Source organism: Pituophis catenifer, unplaced genomic scaffold (assembly GCF_029215685.1).
Source record: "Pituophis catenifer annectens isolate HBS135680 unplaced genomic scaffold, rPitCat1.0.hap2 SCAF_1, whole genome shotgun sequence".
NCBI classification, from domain to species: Eukaryota; Metazoa; Chordata; class Lepidosauria; order Squamata; family Colubridae; genus Pituophis; species Pituophis catenifer.
In genome coordinates this window covers 151,455,600-151,476,875 of record NW_027256881.1, presented here as the reverse complement: position 1 = coordinate 151,476,875, position 21,276 = coordinate 151,455,600, and the positions used below count along the sequence as shown (strand labels likewise).

The 21,276-nt window shown below is 38.0% G+C and overlaps 1 protein-coding gene across 2 annotated transcripts in view; it reads left to right on the top strand.

Annotated features, from left to right (window-relative positions):
* Positions 1-21,276, top strand: part of ESF1 (ESF1 nucleolar pre-rRNA processing protein homolog) — a 38,854-nt gene that overhangs the window by 8,145 nt on the left and 9,433 nt on the right. For both annotated transcript variants that reach the window (XM_070956487.1, XM_070956485.1), the window contains exons 4-10: positions 1,437-1,550; positions 2,372-2,472; positions 4,973-5,125; positions 6,823-6,937; positions 9,487-9,634; positions 12,331-12,492; positions 17,633-17,754. In XM_070956487.1, the coding sequence (XP_070812588.1) occupies positions 1,437-1,550; positions 2,372-2,472; positions 4,973-5,125; positions 6,823-6,937; positions 9,487-9,634; positions 12,331-12,492; positions 17,633-17,754 (915 nt within the window). The remainder of the gene's footprint in view (positions 1-1,436; positions 1,551-2,371; positions 2,473-4,972; positions 5,126-6,822; positions 6,938-9,486; positions 9,635-12,330; positions 12,493-17,632; positions 17,755-21,276) is intronic.

The window sequence follows — 21,276 nt, the reverse complement described above, 5'->3', positions numbered from 1 at the left end:
TTGGGGTGCCTATCAAACCATTTCCTCTTTGGGTATATTAATGAAGCTATCCACACATGACGGAAACATTTTCTCAGTCTTTAAATTGGGTAGAGGGAAAAGGAATCTTCCATTATTGCCCCATTATTTAGATAGAGCATAAATACCATGCAGTATCTCAAATCTTTACAGCTATTTTATTCAGTCACTTATTAGGGATAGTATACATACACCTACCTTTATACATTCTCTGTGCCTTTGTCTCTCTGCTTTTGTGCATTTATTTGGTGCCATTTCTTTGTGCCAGTCTCCTCTCTGGACTTTGTGGGATTTATGTTTGTTCCCTCTGTGTTTGAGTGTGGTTTTCTTTCTGACTCTGCTATCTCCCTTGCTGTGTCTGTCCTCTGTATGTCTCTCCTGCTTGTCCATTTCTCCTTGTGACAGTTTGTATTTGAAAGAGAATAAGGGGGGTGGGGGGGAGAGATGTTTTCCCTGTTTGTGTTACTGATTGTACTTCTACTAGGGTCATTTTGTAATCGCCATTACTTACAAAATAGTTGCACTCACAAAAATTTGTGAGTGCAACTATTAAAAAATACCAGATGTATTTATAATAATACCAGATGTATTAAAACTTTAAAAAATAGCAGATGTAAACATTGGATTCAGAATGTTGCCTGTCCTTGTCCTACAAGTCTGTGAATAAAAAAAAAAAGAATGATTTCTCTTAGTTCATTGACTCAGGGAAAAATAGCATCACCAGAAAGGATTGTCTTGTGTATTTAAATATATTACTCTAATCTGTGTTATCAGTCACTGTTGTTTTAAGGCAGGGGTGTCAAATTGGATTTCTTTGAGGGCTGGATCAGCATTGTAGTTCTCCAAAGACCGCCTCGGGGGGAGGGGGAGGTGGGATGGATGCCTCCTGCAGCACCCTGCCGGCCAAAACGTGGCACAACGAGGGTGCATGTGGCCCCCTGTACCCTGTTTTTAGCCTGGACGGCCTCCTGCAGCCCTCTGCCAGCCAAAACAGAGCCTGGGGGAGGCACATGCTGCCCCCCCCGCACCCCAGTTTGGCTGCCAGAGGCACCACAGGCCAGTCCTTTGCTATTTCTAGGCTGGGCCCATGGGCCAGATTTAAACACCTGGCGGACTAGGTCCAGCCTGCGGGCCTTGAGTTTGACACCCCTTTTTTAAGGAGTGACTTCAACTGACTTGGATGTGATTTATAGTTCTTCAGTTATGGGCTTGGTTGAGAGAGCAAAGTTAAGTTCTGATTTTAAGCCTTCCATCTTCTACTCCGGTTCAAGGCAAGACATTTTGTAGCTTTCAAATTAAACTGTTTTCCCCTGCTAGATACAAACCTACATTCACAGCTGAATTTTGAATGATAGGCCCAATCATAATGTTTCTGTGCATCATATTATCCTATTATAAATTACTTTTTTTTGATGCAGGTCACACACAGACTGGCAGTTTGTAACATGGATTGGGATCGCTTGAAAGCGAAGGACCTACTGGCTTTGCTTAACTCATTTACACCCAAAGGTGGTGTTATTTTTTCTGTAAAGGTAAGCACTTGCAATAAATACCTATTCAGATCAGGAACAGCCAGGGAAATAAATGCCTTGTCATTTTGGTAAGAGACTGGGAGAAGTTTTGAAAACAGCACTTTCTTCTTTCCCTTTGACTGGAACACTGGCAAGATTGCAGCCGCAGCATCCAGATAAGAAAGGGAAAGAAATTGATTAATTGATCGATTATGTGCCATTTAGCATCAACTCTTAGCAACTACATACTATATATAGATTGTCTCTGTTATCGTCTGTTCCTACCCTATACTTTTAGATCACTGTAACTCAGTCCATCCATCTTGCTGCTGGTTGTCCTCTTCTCTTTTCCTGCATCTTTTCCAATACTAGAGCCTTCTCTAGAGAACTGGGTCCTCATAATGTGTTCAGAATAGAAAAAGTACAAAAATGAAAAATATCCAGAGTGGACATTTATCCTTAAGTATGAATGCTATACTGTATTTTTTGTGTGTGTTTATGTATTCATTCAGATCCAGATTATGTATTTTCATTTTTTTAGCAGTGGCATAAGTATAGATTAGAGTCTAATTAGCTGTTCTGGGAAGATATTCATACTCTACTACCGAATCACTTGAAGTTATTCTATTTATAGATACATGTGTTAGGGTGTATATAAGATAAAAATGGAGACTTCCTTTTTTGTTTAGTTTTTCATAGCTTTAGTGATAGCCTGGTGGTGTCGTTTTTTTTTTAAAAAAAATATTCCATCTGAACTTCTTTTTATAATCCTGGTGGTTTGATAGCAAAGAAAACGTAAAAAGCTACTACATGGTATATATCTTCATTTTGTTACTCTTTAGATTTACCCTTCAGACTTTGGAAAACAGAGAATGAAGGAGGAAAAACTAAAAGGCCCTGCAGAACTGTTAAGCCTTCCTCAAAATGTCACAGAAAAAGACAGGTATTTCATGTTGAATTTTGGATGATTCCTTGCATACCCTTTTCTATGCATTAAGTGCATTTAATTTCTTTTGTTAAGGGTTCCTTTTACATAGTCCATAAGGATTTGATCCAGAGTTGCTTTAATCTTCCTCCCTTCCTCCCTCTGTTTCTAAATAGACTTTGGAAAGTTCTGGGCAAAACTAATGAGCACTCAAGGCAGTGCTTTTAATTGTGACTCCTGAGCAAACATAATAATGGAATAAAAAGAAAGCTTACCTTTCTGCTAAAGAATGGAAGGCATAGAGTAGCAATAATCAATTGAAATAACATGGCTATCAAAATGATACCTATTGACATAGACTTTAGAAGCCATATTCTAAGTGCTCTTATTTACCGTGCTGCATACTTTATATTGCTTAAATTTAAATTTCTGTTCTGTATATGCCTGTGTGTATATACTGTTAGTTTCGCCATTGCTGCATATTCTCCAAATTTAAATTCCCAATCAGATATTGTTGGTACTGTGTCTTTTTTTCTAAACTTTCCAAAGTTTGTCCTTGTAGCCATAGGCATGTACCTTAATAAATTATGATATTTTTTTGTTTTCTTAATGTATCCTTGAAGCTGCAGTTACAAGCTGAATGCTTCTCATTTCTGAAATAACTCTGGAATTTTGCATAATGTGTTTCACCACTAGGTGGAATCTTTCTCCAATATATAGAGGCTTTCTAATTTATTGGTATTGGTATATGTGACTACTGAGTAATAAAATCAAAAAGTGTGTTGTGAGAGGAAGTTTAGTTATTTCATTTGTTCATTGCTACTATTAGTACACATCCTGATTTCTAAGTTTAGAATGTAGTATTGCAGGCTAATTCTGCTGACTGCAGACTGCCAGCAGTTCAGCAGTTCGATCTTGATCGGCTCAAGGTTGACTCAACCTTCCATCCGTAAAATGAGGATCCAGATTGTTGGGGGCAATATGCTGACTCTGCAAACCACTAAAAGAGGTCTGTAAAGCACTATAAAGTGGTATATAAGTGCAATTGCTGTCAGATGATATCAATGGTAGCCACTTTTCCAGAGGACTCTCCATTTTTAGGTTGTAAATTGTAGTATAATGAACAGAACTGTAGCATATTAATATTTATTTATTTCATTATATATTCATTAAGAAAATTTTAATAGCCACACAATTCACAGTAACTCTAGGCAGCTTACAGAAATAAAAGCCCATTGCAAAACCCAATAAACCCCCTACCCTTCTGTTGACAACGATCAAACCAACCACTTGATGAGCTCCATGTCATCCAGGAGTCCCCAGGCTTACTGGTAAAAACCATGTCTTCAGGGCCTTTCAAAAGTGTGCCAATCTTCTTTCCTTCTACTACAGAGAAGACCCTTCTTCTTAGTTCCACTAGATGGACCTTCTTAGGAGAGGGGAACCGTAACATCCCCTGCTTTCCCGCTCTGGTGGGTCAGGTAGATTTAACTGGGAAAAGATGGTCTTTCAAATAATCTGACTCCAGGCCATGTATGGCTTTAAAGGCGACAACCAGCACCTTGAATTGGACCCCAAGCAAATCAGTGCAGATCCTGCAAGAGAGGTGACACATATGCAAATTTAAACTTGCACAAAAGCATGTAGGCCACTACATTTTGAACTAACTGCATTAATATGTATTTGGATTTCATCAGGAAATGTTTTTTGATGTTCAATATTGTGATATTTAAGTATCTCAAAACACAGAATTGCCTAACACTGCCAAAGCAGCAGCAAAAGTTTTCTTTCGAAGAACAGTAAATGCTTTTCTAAAATAAAATTAAATTCGTTTCTGATTGGTTTTTTTTTCAATGGAGGGCAAGTCCAGTAAAACAGATGCTACAACTTGCCTATATTTTTAAAAAGCCTTTTTTTAGCCATGTTGCTAGATTCTTGGCTGATAAATGTACCATTCCTGTACAGGTGTGCTGTGCATTGGTGTTATACTATAATGTAGAAAACTATTTATAAATAAATAAATATAGAAAAGATGGCTAAGATTCAAAGAGGGTTGTTAATAGTTCAGAATGCGTTCGTGTAACACTGAATTTGTATGTCTCAGGTAGCAGTTGCTTTTGAAAATGAGGTACTTTTTAAAAGGTGTGGTTTAGGGAATGCTATTCAAAGGATGAATGTGAGGGGGGGGAGGGAATCCTTTGGGTGATTGTAAGTTGCAGATAAATTGTCTCTATATCCCAAACTACAAATAGAGGACTACCAAATAGATGCATGGTATTTAAAGTATAGAAACCTTGCAAATTCTTCACTTATCCCTGCAAATACCAAGAGCGTTAGGAATATTTATTATCTCTGTGCTTTAATCCTAGCTAATGCTTTTTCCCTTTTAAGATGGAAATGATATGATAGTATATTGCTTCTCACTGCCTCTTTTTCTCTAACATTTATTTATATATTGATTTATATATCAAACTTAACCACCCATCTTGCCTCATACTACTTTTCTCATTCCTTATAGCATTTATAAGGAGAAATTGAGAGACTATCAATTCAAACGCCTGAAATATTTCTATGCAGTAGTTGACTGTGACTCCCCGGAAACAGCCAATAAAATATATGAAGAGTGCGATGGACTGGAATTTGAAAGCAGCTATTCTTTTGTGGACTTGAGGTATCGTATATTTATTTTTAAGAGCTAGTTTGGTTTGACCAACTTCTAATTATTTTTCTCATTACAAAGGAAGAAAAATGTAACAGTTAGCTTTCAGGACTTTGATTGTAACCTGGGTGCCCACCTACAGAAATGTATTTAATTTCCTCGTGTTCTCTTGATGGTGTTTTGACCAAACTGAGTTTGATACGTGTGTCTCAAATCCATGTAAAACACTAGATATTTGGTATGGTTGCTATCTGCTTTAAAGTGGTTTATCCAGTGGTCAAATCTGAACTGGTTTATTACTGGTTCGCTGGCTGCACAGTGCGCACCACACGCCAAATGCGAGGTGTGCGCGCGCAGTTCACGCCAAAAGGAGCATGAGGTAAGTAGAACAGCGCGTGAGGGGGTGATCAGCTGTGGCGCGCAATCTTTTTTTTTACTTTTAAAAGGTTTACTTTTAAAAGTTAAAAAAAAAGCCTCTGATGATCGTGCTGCTCAGCTGTGATCGTCAGAGGCTTTTTTTACCTTTTAAAAGCATTTTTTCTACAACCTCTCAAAGAGGTTGTAAAAAAATGCTTTTAAAAGGCTCTGATGATCCCAGCTGAGCCGCGCGATCATCAGAGGCTTTTTTTTTTTTTTACTTTTAAGCCTCTGATGATCGTGCGGCTCAGCTGGGATCATCAGAGCCTTTTAAAAGCATTTTTTAACAACCTCTTTGGCCGAAGAGGTTGTAGAAAAAATGCTTTTAAAAGTAAAAAAAAAAAGCCTCTGATGATCACGCGGCTCAGCTGGGCCTTGTGGGGGGCAGGGATTTTTGCTACCGGTTCTCTGAACCACCTGCCACCATCGCTACCGAATCGGGCGATCCAGTCCGAACCGGGAGCATTTCACCCCTGGGTTTATCCAAACTGTCAGTTATACTAAGTTACAACTCTTGCAATTGTTATTGGGCATGCTGGCTAGGAAATATTGGAACTGTGATCAGGCATAACAGAAGGGCTGCAGAAAGCTATCAAAAGGGATGGTTGAAGACACAAAATTGTGTCTGATCATTGACATGGTCCATACCTTCTGGATTAATGTATGGATTGGAAAATAGTTGCCCACATTCTTTTGCACTTTCTTTCACTTACACTGAATTTTCAGTTTCTTAACAGAGAGAAGATGTATATTAGAAACTGATATTGGGTGAAAGAGAATCCTTTAAAAAAACAAAATAAATAGAATGAACATATGGTAATGCAACAGCAATGTAAAGCTCACTGCTAATCTTTAGATTTAAGCTGCTTCCTCCGTCCTTCGCTCTCCACTGGAGAAAAAAAAAACTGGAATCTGGGTAGTGGTTAGGATTGTCCCCCAGATTAAGTGTTTTTAGCATTAATGATAAGATCAGATTATTATGAATTCATTATTATTAATGATAGGATTGCTGCAAATGACCAAAACCACTGGAAAACACTTGCTGCCCAATGTGCTCTGCACAGGAGATGAGGAGGAGGAGGATAAGATGATGATGGTGGTGGTGATGATAGGATCAGTATCATTTTTCAGTTCCTGTTCTGAGTAAAAGGCTAACATTTTCAGTTTGTAATTCCTCCTTCTCTTATCCAGTCATTGCTTTTTTCACGGCTAATATTGTTTGAAACTAGGCCTATCAATTTTGTCTATTTAAGGCATGTTTAATAATAAGCTGTTTTCTTCTGGCTCCTAAGATTTATTCCAGATGATGTGACATTTGACGACGAGCCAAAGGACATGGCCTCTGAATTGGACGTGGCTGCTTATAAACCAAAGTACTTCACATCCGCTGCTGTGGCAACATCAAAGGTACCTTAACAATGTTTTTATAGCTATTTAGAATTTTGTTTAGCTTTGTGTGTTTCATTTGTAAATATAGCAGTGGTCAGAGTGTAGCTGGAAGGGGGAAATAACTCCATATGTGTTGATGCAATATAAATTGTACTTGCAAAAGAACAAAAACAAGAGCTCTTCCTGGAAAGGATAGTAGTATTTAGATAATGAAATAATAGGGCAGCAGTTTATTATAATTCTGATTTTATGAAGACATCATGCGAGCTTTACATTGCTTATTTTTTGTCATTTTAAAGACTGCCTTTGAAAGCCAATTTAAAAAGTCTAGAAAGTACAGGTTGTGATTCTAAGCGGGGGTTCCATTCTACTGCAACAAATCACAAAGAGCAATAACTTCATTAAATCTATCTCTGTTTCTCTATCACTGTGTACAAGTAGTCCTCGACTTACGCCCGCAATGGAGCCTCATTCTTGTTGCTAAGTCGTGAAGTTAATTTTGCCCCATTTTAGACGACCTTTCTTCCCACAGTTGTTAAATGAATCGCTGCAGTTGTTAAATTAGTAACACAGTTATTAAGTGAATCTGGCTTCCCCATTGATTTTGCTTGTGGGAAGGTCCCCAAAGGTGATCAAATTACGCTGGGACACTGCAACCGTCATAAATAGGAGTCAGTTGCCAAGCATCTGAGTTTTGATCACATGGCTGTTGGATGCTGCAACAGTCTTAAGTGTGAAAAATGGTCATCAGTCGCTTTTCAGTGCCGCTGTAACTTTAAATATTCACTAAATGAACTGTTGTAAGTTGAGGACTACCTGTATATTTGAACCAGGAGTTCAGTCTATGGGAATTGAAAATTCCAAAGCCTGCATTTGTCCTTTTCCTTCCGCAAGCACTTCATTCCATATAGATGGTCTCTGCATGGTCTTTGTGGATTCCTCTTTGTTTAATGGAGTTTCTGTGGGTTTCACATGGCTCACCGCTTACCCCGTGGGATGCACAATGATTGAAGCAGCAGCAGCAATAGCAGATTTATTGAAGAGACAACCTAACCCCAATGAAACTTGCACAACTTATGCTTGCACAAAAGGCAGTGTGCCTTTTGGGGAACACATGAAGTAACAGAAAGCCACTCAGACTTGTGCAACCCACTGATGCATGAAAATCTTGTTTATTGAGGTCTGGCATCTGTTAAATTTGGATATATTATACTGTATATACCAAGACTACTTGTATTCCCTTTTTAGTGATTTTTCTTCCCCAGTTAGTGGTAGAATAGAGGAGCATTTTTTTAAAGTGACATGCATGGATTCATTGCCTTGGTCTTCAGTCCAGTGAATCTGTGATGGAATCTTTGAGTGGAGAGCAGTTCCCATCCTTTCCTACCATTGGCCACTATGGGGCTTAAGTTTGAGAAGTCCTGTCTTAAATTATAAATTACAAATGAACCATTTATCAATAGTTGCAAGGCTGATATTAGAAGAACCTGAATGTTTAATTCAAAAATGGAAGCCTGTTTTTAAACTTCGTTCTTTGGACTGAAATAACCAAATGCATGTAGTTATTATCTGGAAAGACTTCATAACAGGAAATGCTTTGGACAACCCTTTCTATGATTTAGTCTGTTGTCCTAGTAACCAGCTTTTTACCTGTCTCCAATGATCAGTCCCACTTACTGTTATTTTAATAAGGCCCAGGTGACTAAAATATTCCAATATCTTGATAAATCTGAGGAAAGGAAAATAAGAAGGATGAAGTAATATGTGCAGTTGCTGGCCATCTTCTCACTAGCATTAGTTGCTGTATTCCATTCAAAATTAGAGCTGCTCTGACAACCTATAAGGAAAGGCAGACATAACTTTCCCACTTTGGCTCATTCATCTGTTCCTTTTTTTTCTTTTTACGACCTTGAATCCCTTGCTTTGGGATGGGGTCAGAGCAACTAAATGGAGCTGAGCGTTTATTGGCCGGATGCCCTTCCTAACACCTAAGCAGAGTTCACAGCAGATATTTTCTCTTTGTGCCCTGATAGAGTATATTTGTTGTTGCCTAGGATTGAACTCTCAACCTTCCAAGTGGGAGGTGAGCGTCTTCACCTCTAGGCCACCGCACCACTCATAGATTTCTATTTCTTACTCAATACATTTTGTTTCAGTAATATTCAGTAATATTCTGCCAGTGCTTGAAGATTTTGCTGGATTCCCTTTGGGTGTAAATTACAGTTCTTAGCACTACAGCTGAATATCTTATGACCCAGAATGGGAACTGGCATTTGTATGATGATTTCTTTGGAATAAGCAAGATTGCATTTAAATTGTGACTAGAATTTATATAAGGTGCTAAAACAATATGCACATGTCTTGGTTTTCGCTCAGCTTGTTGCACAAGCTTAGCCATTGTAATTGATGGCTTCGTATCATGTGAGGAAATACTCATTTGAAGTGTATCCACTAAACTATTGTTAAGCAAAGTTGTTGACAGAAGTGCAGGAGCCAATTTTTATGTGATTTTCCAATGCATTTTTACAATAATAAGTTGCAGCATATTTATCTTGCCTATTGGTAAGGTAGACATTACGTGGGACGAGACAGATCAAGAAAGGGTGACTTCTCTGAGCAAAAATTTTAAAAAAGATGAACTTCTGGACATGGACTTCCAAGCTTATTTAGCCTCATCAAGTGAAGAAGAAGAGGAGGAGGATGAGAAAGAAAAAGGTATTGCTAACTGATAAAGGTTTATCTAAGCACTTCAGGATGTTAAAACAATATTGTGCTAACAATTTTCATCATCTTTATTAAAAGTTACTAAATTATGCTTTTCATAAATCAAACATTCAGTTCTTTTTTTAAAAAAATATCCTCACCAACACCCATGCTTTACCCAATTAGGAGTTCCATGTGAAACTTCTGAGGAACAAGCATGGGAAACCATATTATCTACTGTACAATAAACCTTCTGATTAATAGGTTCTGTCCCCCGTCCCCGTCCCCCCCAATTATTTTGTGGACATGAGAGGGGAATTATTCCCTTTCATTTTAAACCAAATTGCAGAGCCTTATGATGTCTGAACTCAGATCTATCGAAGTAGGTAGTGAAAAGTAGGCCTTTGACTTACCACCACAATTGAGTCCAGAAACTTGGTTGTTGAGCGAAGCGACATCAGTGAGATGTCGTGTGACTGTTTCACTTGGTGATTGCAATCTCAGCACTCCCAGTTGCGGTTGCTAAGCAGACGAAATCCCAAATTAAGGAGCGCACCATGCTCCTTAATGGGTGGGGAGACTCTAGGAGGCTTTTCTCAGGGGTTGAAATCCTCCAGGTCAAAATCTAAGCAGGATTTTCAGCCCTTGAGTGAGAGATACTCATGTATGGCCTCCACTGAGCCTTCCAGAGCTTCCCTCACTTGTTTGAGACCATTCGACACTCTTTATCTTGTATTGCCTTTCCACTCTCTACTTAGATTTCAGCTTCCTCTTATCTCTAAGGGCTGGCTGAAAAAGCTGCCTGCCAAAAGATGACAGCTCCCTTATGTGTGGAAGGGAATGCCTTTGATAGAATGCAGGAATGGAGCCCAGGTCTTCAGGATCTGAGCTCCATTTCTCCACCCTTCAGGAGATGTCAGCTCTCCTCTGTATGCAGAAGGAAAGCAGGTCCAGCAGGAAGGATATGCTGTAGATCTCCAAAAGAGTTCTATCTGACAGGACCCAGGCAGTGTGCCTTTTCTGCTTGGGGTCCACACCCCCCACACCCCCCACACCCCTGGGACAAGGTAAGGGTTCTCCATCAACCTTGGGTATCCCATGGGGAACCAGCAAGATGGATATATAAGGTCAAGACTTTTATGTTTTTTATTTTATTTATGTTTCATTGTTTTTAGATTGTTATATAAATTTATGATAGGGACACGGTGGCTCAGTGGCTAAGACACTGAGCTTGTTGATTGAAAGATCGGCAGTTCAGCGGTTTGAATCCCTACTGCCGTGAAACGGGGTGAGCTTGTCCCAGCTTCTGCCAACCTAGCAGTTCGAAAGCACAAAAAATGCAAGTAGAAAAAAAATAGGGACCACCTTTGGCGGGAAGGTAACAGTGTTCCGTGTGCCTTTGGCGTTTAGTTATGCCGGCCACATGACCACGGAGAAGTCTTCAGACAGTGCTGGCTCTTCGGCTTTGAAACGGAGATGAGCACCGCCCCCTAGAGTCGGGAACAACTAGCACATATATACGAGGGGAACCTTTACCTTTACTTATAAATTTATGTTTTTGTAAGGTGGCTATGTAATATGCTAAATAAATAAATGTTTAATAAAACTCAGTGTTTTATTAAACCCAAGCCTCATTCATTCCTCGGTTACCCAACATTCTTTAATTGCTGCTGGTAGAATTAAACCTGGTTCTTTCTTATTATAATCAATTCTGCATCCTAATATTTATACAATGTAAACTTTTAAATCTCTGTACAACAGTGTTCTCCACTTCTGCTAATTGCTTTTTTTTCCAATCAGAAACTTTTGTTTAGTTCTGCATCTATATTGGAATTCAAATTCATTTACTCATTGATCAAATTCATTGATTTATCATGGTTAACACTGGTTTGGAAAATACTTTTCTTGCATTATTTTCCTGTTGTAACAAATTACATGAAAAGTTCATTGCTAATCATAGTTGAGTATTCTGATTAAAGCTTTATCATGAAACAAGAGATATATGCTGGCATATTTTCAGCCTAGAACGTTCTCAGATTTTGAAAACATAATAAGTTTTTAATAGAAAATGCAAGGCCATTCATTCTTTTAACATGTTCCTTATGAATTATAAGGTATTGTACATAACATTCTAAATATAGAAATTCATAACATTTATTGGGGACTAAGCAAAAACAGCAAAAGAGAAAGAATAAATCTGGGTTGTTTAAAGAGCAAAGGGAAAAGTGTAATCTGATGGAAACAGCAATGTGTATTTATTTTCTTCAGTATATTTATTGAAAGTATTGCATAGGAGAAAGCCATCTATCTTGCTCTGATTAGCTGCATTTACCCAGAGTTTTCTTTAAAAGGAAACTATTTTTTTAAAACTGAAAAGTATAAATTAAGTCATTGAGTTTCCCATCAAGTGGAGTTCATGAAAAGTGTCATTGGAGAGTGTTCATTTCCAAATCCTGGAATAGATATCAGAACAATCTTTTTTATTTAACATGAAAATCAGGGTGCAAATGCTTAGTTGTCAGATAGTTGTTATGGAGGGAAAAAACTCCAGACTTCATCTGAAGCATGCTCTGCAAGTTTGGAGATTACTCCTTGTTTTTGGCCTGGTTTCCCCATCCCCCCCCTTTCCCCCTTCAAATATGACTGACTTAATTTCAATTTTTATATAACAATTTTTGGAAAGATTCTCACTTCTCTTTTATTTAAAGGTAATGATGAAACCGACATAGCAGATGGTGATAAACCTAAAGAACATTCCAAAGATGAAGAAGACCAGATAGCAAAATACAGGGAGCTTCTTCGGAGTATCCAGGAAAAAGAAAAGAAGCACCAAGACACTGATATGGAAATGGAAATTAAATGGGTTCCTGGTAGGTGACTCTTTCTTTTTTCTAGAACTTCTGATCTCTTCTCCCCACTGAAAAAAAGGCTGAATTGCTTAAATTCCATCATTAAAGTATACACCGATTGCAGCAATCAAACTAATGATTAGTTAATATTAAGTCAAATTATTCTACTTGAAAGTATTTAAATATCAGTTTCTGGAAAAGGAACATGAGCATACAAGAGATTTTGTTTTACATTACATCTGTAGGGTTTTGTTTGGTTTTGGTTTTGGTTGTAAGATGGATTTGTCAACCACGAGCTTGGTTCTATGGCAGGGGTGGGCAACTGTGGCCCTTTTACAACCTGTGGAGTTGAAGTCCACAGGTTGTAAAAGAGCCACAGTTGCCCACTCCTGTTCTACGGTAGTTGTGAGTGGTACAGAGATTGGGTGAAATCTTTGCTGATTTTTTTTTTAGGGATAGCAAAGTCTTTCTGCCACCAGAACAATTGTAGAAAACAGCTGCATGATAACTCCCAGGTTGACATATTAAAAGTTTAGCAGCTGCAGAATAATTATACTCACAAATACTGTACTGTATTTATCGTTCTGAGAGTTGTTGATTTGACAACAATTCAAATTTATGACAGCCTCAGAAAAAAGGGACATATAACCTGTCCTCAAAGTTACGACTGTTACGACTGTTGCACCACCTTTGCAGTCACGTGATTGCAGCTTGGGCGCTTGGCAGTCGGATTTCTGATGGTTTTGCAGCTTTTTGCAGCCACTTGAACCAGCCAGCTTCTGACAAGCAAAATGAACTGGAGAAGCTAAATTTGCTTAATGACCATGCGATTCACTTTACAACCACTGTATAAAAATGGTTGTAAAATTAGGTACAGTTACAGTTAATGACTCCATTGTTTACTGATCAAAATTCTGGTCCCACCCAATCGTAAATCAAGGACTACTTGTACAAGGTCTGTGGAGAATTGCTTTGGCATATGCAGAATCCTTATGAAGAAAGGGAAAAATAATAAGCGGTGCTGGCTTTTTCATGACATATTTTCATTTCTTCTGCTCTAAATCTCATGTCTGCCTTTTCACTTTAGGAAAAGATCTGTGTCCCATCTTGCAGTGAGGTATTGTTGCTAAGGTGAAATCTAATAAATGACTACCGTATTTTCCAGCGTATAAGACGACTGGGCGTATAAGACGACCTCCGACTTTTCCTGTTAAAATATAGGGTTTGGGCTATACTCACCGTATAAGACTACTCCTCTTCCAACGCACACCAAATAAAAATTAAAAAACATCAGCTGGCTCACCCACAATGTAAAAGCAACTGTGCTAGACCCAAAATGGCCCCTGCAACAAGCAGGAACCTCACACAGCCACAAAAAGCCCCAAAACCCAACTTTCATACTTTACACACACAAAATTCCACATACAGCTTTGTGAGATTTTGTGTGTTTGTGTAGTTAGAATGAAACACTACAGAAACACACTAAATCTCAGAAAGCTTCACAAATTTTATTTTATTTTATTTTATTTTATTCTTATTTTTATATGAAAGGTAAATTTAAAACTTCCTAAACTTTAAATAGCTAGGTCTAAAAAAGAACAACTAAAAAAAACCCCAATTAACTATTTTTTTCAAAGCTCTCAAAGGGGAAAAAGACTTACCCAATAGAACAGGGGTCTCCAACCTTGGCAACTTTAAGACTTGTAGCCTTCAACTCCCAGAATTCCTCAGCCAGCTTTGTTTTGCTGGCTGAGGAATTCTGGGAGTTGAAGTCCACAACTCCCTGCCTGCTTGATTGCAGGCAGGGAGTGGCTTGCTGATGGAATGGATTCAGGCAAGCGAAGCAAGGCAAGCGTTGCGACTAGCAGCTAAGGTAAGCAAGCTGGAGGGGGAAAACTTTTTTCCTTTTAAATGGCTCTGGCGATCCCAGCTGAGTTGCCTGATTAGCAGGCAACTCAGCTGGGATCGTCAGAGCTTGGATCGCCAGAGCCATTTAAGACTCGTCAGAGCCTTTCGGGCTGGTTTGCCTGGTTACAGGAGAACAACACCCGGCGTATAAGACGACCCCCGACTTTTGTTAAAAAGTCATCTTATACGCCGGAAAATACGGTAATATGTGCTCTCTATTGGTGGAAATGTTTCATTCTTTTTTTAAAGCAACAAGATTCTAGGGGAATCTAGGGCAAAAAAACTTTTCACCCTGTAAACATTATTTACAGTGCTTTAATTTTGTGACAGATCCGTTAGAAATTTATTGTTCAAAAATTACAAATGAACACGTTAGAAATATGGCATATCCTGCAACTTCTCACCATTTTCTCTTATTTCCTCTAAACAGTGCTTTAGCTTTACACATTGTGGTTGCTTAGACAAATTGGGAAATGGTTTGGCAAGTGGCTTGTAAGACAATCTAATTTATGGCAGAAGTTCATTCCCTTTGTGCTTCATATTACATCCAAGTTGTCTTCTTCCAAATGGAGCAGTTGATTTCATTCTCTGGAAAACTCTTTCAAGTTTTTTTTTTAGGATTCCTGCTATGAAAAAATACGCTTCAACGCCTAACCTTGCCCTTTTAAAATAACACTTTAAGGATGCCATCAACATGTAAAAAGGCAATTTGTTTTTGTAGTTATCTCAGTAATCTCTTAATTTGCTAGCCATAACTTTGTTGCTTTTCTTACAAAGAGCAGATAGGTTAGAACAGACTGATTGCATTTTGGCATGCTATAAAGGGAGAGGGGAAGCACTGATCCAAAATTGTCTTAGCTTCTATCATAAATTGCGTATCGCATCATGTTTCAAACACCTGGTATAATAGAGCTCTATTTGCTGGGATTGAAAAAAAACAGTAGGACAGAAGCATAGGTCTTTCCTCCTTTTGTCTATCTAGATTAGCTTTAAAGAACAACTTGTGCTTTCAGAACATAGCTGTTGATGAGATCATTTTTGCAGAGTCCCATTGCAGTTTTAAACAGCCATAGTTGTTCTTAAACTAAGTCTGAGAAATTAAAGTCTGGATTGCTAAATGCCAGTCGCTTATTAATCCACGTATATGCTTATTAGCTAGCCTGGTTTGGCTCCCCATTGCAAGTTATACTTTCCCAGTTCAGATCTTGAGGTAAATAGTGATTTATATGAAATAAATCACTGTGCTGGAATACATGTGGAGAAGTAAGACCTCACATAACATAATATTTCTATAAAAGACTTCTCAATTCAGATGGCAAAGGTAATTAGACTATTTCATATTTTAATGTAGCCATTTTACAATGATTTTTGAGACTGGTTTATTGCCTTTTTTAAAAAACATATTGAAGCTTTGCATCCTGAATTTCCTCTTACTGTATATGAAAGGTTTTTGTAACTAAACCTTCTCACATGCCCTTCTGTAATCAAAGTACTTGTAAAAGTATAATTAATACATCATAATATGGCTATGGTCTGATTTCGGAGTTGGTTTTTTTTTTTTTAAGAAAAGACCTCTGCACTCACATATGCATGTGAAATCTGGTATCCTGCTTGGTCTTCGTAGGTTAATTAACCATGCAAGTATAAATCTAAAATATTGCAGTCTGTGAAGTAAAAATACATACCTCCTAAAACAAGTTTAACAAATATAAATCTAAAATGTTGAATAAAACGTAAGTTATTCCTTTGACCAGTTATGCCTTGTTTTCATGGTCACTCCCTTAAATTATGCCTAGAAAATTGAAGGGTTTAAGGTAGAAGGTGAAACATTCATTTTCTGGCAAATCACTCAAAAAAGAGATTATCCTCTCCTCAACCATCTGGAACTTACTAGTAGTTTCTCTGGATAGTCCCAAGTACAGGCCACTAGTCTGGGCTTAATAAAAACTATATGAATGACATTTTCTAGGTTTTAAACCAGGAGAAAAAAATGCAGCCTTTTCTTCGGATGGAAATATTGTTCTTTTTCATGGGTTTATCTGGATTCCTTCTGAATTCAGCTGCAAGATAAGTACTTCAAAACTATTAATGAGGTACAAGAGAAGATTGCCATTATCTTAAAAAAATGTCAGGGCTTCATTTTCTCTGCTTCAGTCCTTCTTTAAATACATTTTCTGCTGTCTTTTTTCATGCCATTGTTAACCAACACAACATATAGATACCAAGACTAGAAAGAGGATGGCTACCGTATTTTTCGGAGTATAAAACGCTCCGCAGTATAAGACGCACCTTATTGGGGGGGGGGGGGAGAATAAGAAAAACAAATTCTGCCTCTGCCTACCAGCATCCATCGGTATTCATCTGGCTAGTGTCCTTGCAGCAAACAGCCAACAGCCTGGTCAGCTTCAGCACATTAGCCTGATTTAGCATGAGCAGCTGATTGGCTAGTGGATCTCCTCTGGAATATCCCCAATCAGCTGTTCCCAGAGTTTAGCAACAGTTCCTGTTTAGCAAAGGTTCTCTGGTTGTGAGTGTGCATGGGCCTCATTGGGGCAGATAAGCAGCTTCAAAAATGCAGCTGATCGTCGCAGGGTGCTCCAGTGAGTACAGCAGGGGAAGCTCAGAACCGGTCCGGCAAGGCAGCAGCTGTTCCGGGTTGCCATTTTGGCCTCTGGGCCTTGCTTTTTCACCCTCCGAAAGCTCAGTTTGAGAGGCTGCCTTTGCAAACTCCTTTGCAAACAGAGCTTTTGGAGGCTGTTTGGGAGGCTGCAAAGGCAGACTCTCAAATGGACCTTTTGGAGGGAGGCCGAAGGGTGGGGGCCGGCAGGTAGGCGGGGCTACATTTGATATATAAGATGCACCCAAATTTTCACCCCCTTTTGGGGGGGGAAAGTGCGTCTTATACTCCGAAAAATACGGTATGTATATGGATTCCTATTTACATATTGGAAACCCCAATCTTTATGCAATCTACAGATTGGACAGGCAGGAAAATTGGGTGGAATTCAACAAAATGTGGCAAGGAATTGTTCAAAAGGACTAGTTTATCTGGCTTGCTGAATAAGAACTGGGTTGAATCCAACTTAGTAAGTGCCAGTCAGACCACTCAGAAGAAGTCATCACTGATGGTTGTTGTGGGGTTTTTTTGCCTCTTAGTGAAACTTCACACTCATGCAACATACTATCCCGTTCAGATTTTAAAATACTGGTTTGGCGTAAAGAGCTGCTGCCTGTGTTCTCTCATTGGTTACAGGTCTGAAAGAAAATGCTGAAGAAATGGTAAGAAACAAGCTAGAAGGCAAGGATAATCTGACTCCCTGGCAGCAATTTCTAGAAAAGAAGAAAGAGAAAAGGAAAATGAAGAAAAAGCAAAAGGTAATTTATGACCTTAAGTTACGCAGTTTTAAAGGTTTCTATCTTCAGAAAACCCTGAAGAACTTGTACTTATTTTAGTACACAGAAATCTTTTATCTAGGATCCTTATGCTGGGATTCATTTCAGGCTAGGCTTATTGAGAGGTAAGACTGTTTTTCAGAACATTCCCAATACATGGCTGCACACTGCAAGGGAACCCATGGGTATTAGGTGCTGTCTCTCAGGGAAGTTTCATTTGTTTATCATTTATTTATTGCTCATATATGTATGTCTCACCTTCAGAGAAAAAAGATAACCATGGACGATTTGCAGAAAAAAAAGGAAAAAGATATGCATAATAACAATTTCAGTTGATAAAAGTTAACAAAAAGAGAGTGTCACTGAAAGAGGGAAAAAAAGAATTGTCATAGCAAGAATGTACACCAGTGGTTATCTTCACCTAAGTTGATCTGTGGATTCAACCTCTGCTTGCTTCAACACTGTCAAAAGACTCTCCATGAAAGAATGTAGCCCTCATTAGATAAAATGCAGATCTGGTTTAGAAAAAAAAAACAGTATATAGCTAAACATTTGAGTTCTCTCTCTGGAGTTTCAGAGAAGAGACATTTTACTAATCTCTTGCTTTAAGAGATGTGAAGTTTATCCAAGGGATGCAGGTTTTAGATCTTAGAAATGAGAGTCCTTTGCTTGGAATTGAAAAGACAGCAGTGTGAGTGTGAGATGATCCAATCTAAATAGAGTAATCCATTAGTAGGGTGTTGCTCTGAAGAGCTGTGTTTCCCAATTGCCACTTGTCATGCAGTGGGATGCTTGAGAATGCCTCCAAATGACTTTAGTAGTCAAGCTGGTTGATATGGAACGCTTTCCTCAATGAGCCCCTTGATATTTCTAAGGAATTTTTATCTGCTAGAAAGTTAATTTGAAACACCACAGCTTTCTTGTTACTTGAACTGCAGTTAACGAGAGTATAAGATCAGGCAAATGATTGCTCATCAAGAAATCAAAACACTGTTTTTCTTTTGCCTTTGGTAGCCTTGTGAATGAAAGATAAATTATGATTAAAAGAAAAATAAATATATTAACTCTGCAGACACATCTCCTTTGATACTAGTCCTTGATACATTCTCCATCGCTAAAGGGAATGTTCATTAGTGTTGTTGAAAAACCATCTTGAACGCCAAGACCTGAATAAAAATGATGTCTTTTTAAAAAAGTCTTACGCAATAGACAGATTTTCCCTGCTGATTTTTTTCTTCTTTTTAACACTGGAAAGCTCATCAAAGAAATAAACATTTTGGGATTCTGCTAGCAAACTGATTTCAGAGTCTCCATGATTAAGTTTTCTCATTGAGAAATCAAAAGTAGAAATTCCAGACATGTCTTTATTTTAAGATTAACCTTCTTCTCTGAGGATGTGTTAATTCCGTATGGATTTCTTTTTTCAGAATGTGTCAGCCCAAAAAAAACCAAAAACCATTATATTCTATAAATTGAGTTTTAGAGTGTACTTTATTTTGGAACAGTTGATCAAGCAACTTTTATGACAACATTAGATAATCATCTGTTTGAAGATACAGTGCTTATGATTATTATGATTTTGAGTTATTTGTATGATCTCTGTAATTAAAGTGGGCTATACATTATCTTATGAAACTTGTAGAAGGATCAATGCCTCGTATCAGACAGTTATGCTAGGGTACACATCTCAGACATAAAATGCATATCTTCATGCGCGAGAAGGGCATGTTCTGTCCATGTATACAGTCAGATTCTGCCCAATCCCACCCTTTCAACTGAAGAAATGTTTAATCCTTTTAGATCAAAGAGAAAAGTTGAGTAATGGGGCCAGGAAAAAAGAGAAAACTAACTCTGTTCTCTTAAGCCCCTGATTAAAGGTTGGAATCTACAGGAAGCTGAAAAAGTCCAGGAAAGCCAGAGAAGAATTTTTGTTTCAGAAACCTATTTACCTCTAAGGAATAAATAAACAAGTCTAGCCAGAAACTGGCATAAGAATTTTGATTTTTTAAAATTTTTATATGTGGTATTAGTTAAGCCTTCTAATTTCTTACGTTTGTTTTTTTATATAGATATGTAATTCTGTGCAACCTCAGTCATATATTTCTACCTCATGCTGTGTATTAGATTAGTTTCATCTTTTGGTTAGCATAGCATATGTTTTTGTAAATTTCTTAGAGATAAATGGGGTTTCATGTGCCACATTAAAGTTTGATTTTGATTATGGTGCCTGTTGTGAGAGTGATCTGTATCCCAAAGGAGGACTGTGAAACACCTAGTCTCACACCTTTATGCTATATAAACTCTGTGTATCTCCCCCCCCATCATTTTTATATTTTAATAGTCTATCACAGATACACCAGGTGAGGGGTTTCCTAGAAGATAGGTAGTGAGAGCAGGAACTACCAAGCTGTTACAGCAAAGTATGAATACGGTCAGATTCTGAAGATGCAAAGTGCTTCTGGGAGAGAGGCTTGAGACCCCTAGCCTTCCATCCTATACACAGATTCATGCTGCTATATATTTTTAAGAGCTATTTATTGACTTCTTCATATTAACCTGTTTTTCCTCCAGTCTAGACCTTGTAAATGGGTCTATCATTTTGTCTTCATGGCATCACTGAGAATCACTAAAATGAGAAATAGTGACTTGCTTGTAACCATTTAGTAAACATTAAGTCAAGTGTTTCTTTAATCCAAACTTGCGCTATAGTCATTACATTCCCCCACATTATCATATTGTGATTATCTCAGCATAAACTCAAACTTAATCCGTGTTTCTAAATACTTTTTTAGAAAGCATTATCCTATCTTTCTCATCCTTTTTCGAGACACCTGTAGTTGAAATGATTCCTAGCTTTAGCAAACATTCCCTCCTTTTTTCCATTCCATTCCATGGGATATTTATTCTGAGAAGGAGCTGTGATGTGTAATGAATAAACAGTCGCTTAGTCTAAGAAAGACAGAAAATATTCCTAGAAATATCCCGGTGTCTTGTTTACCATAGTTTTCATTCACTAAAAAAATAGGGAATGGATTTGAATATTGTAGATTCTCCTACCATTCTTGACTAGGCAGTTTATGAGCCATCAAAATGTAGGACAAAACAAGAATCCAATAATAAATTCTTGTCCTCCACAAACAAGAGCCTTTTAAGCAAGGTGCTTGTTTTTGACTGATTTATATGTGAATTCATAGCATGCCATAAATTCTGTTGTTTCCCAACTCTGCAAACCTATAAGTTGGTCTGGTCCCCAGATTTCACATTGGTTCATCAAAATGGCATGAAGACAAACTTATTTTATTGCATGAAGCCCAACTGACACCTAGTTTAATAGTTAATAATGATAGGCAATGTGATTCCCTTCTAATGTTTTGATGTGTGAACTCCCATGTGGCCAGTTATAAAGTATTGTAGAACTAAAATATTTGCAAGGCATTTGATTCTTTACCCATAGATTCAGACAAGACTAAAGAGATTCAGGATTGCATTTTATGCAGATATGAA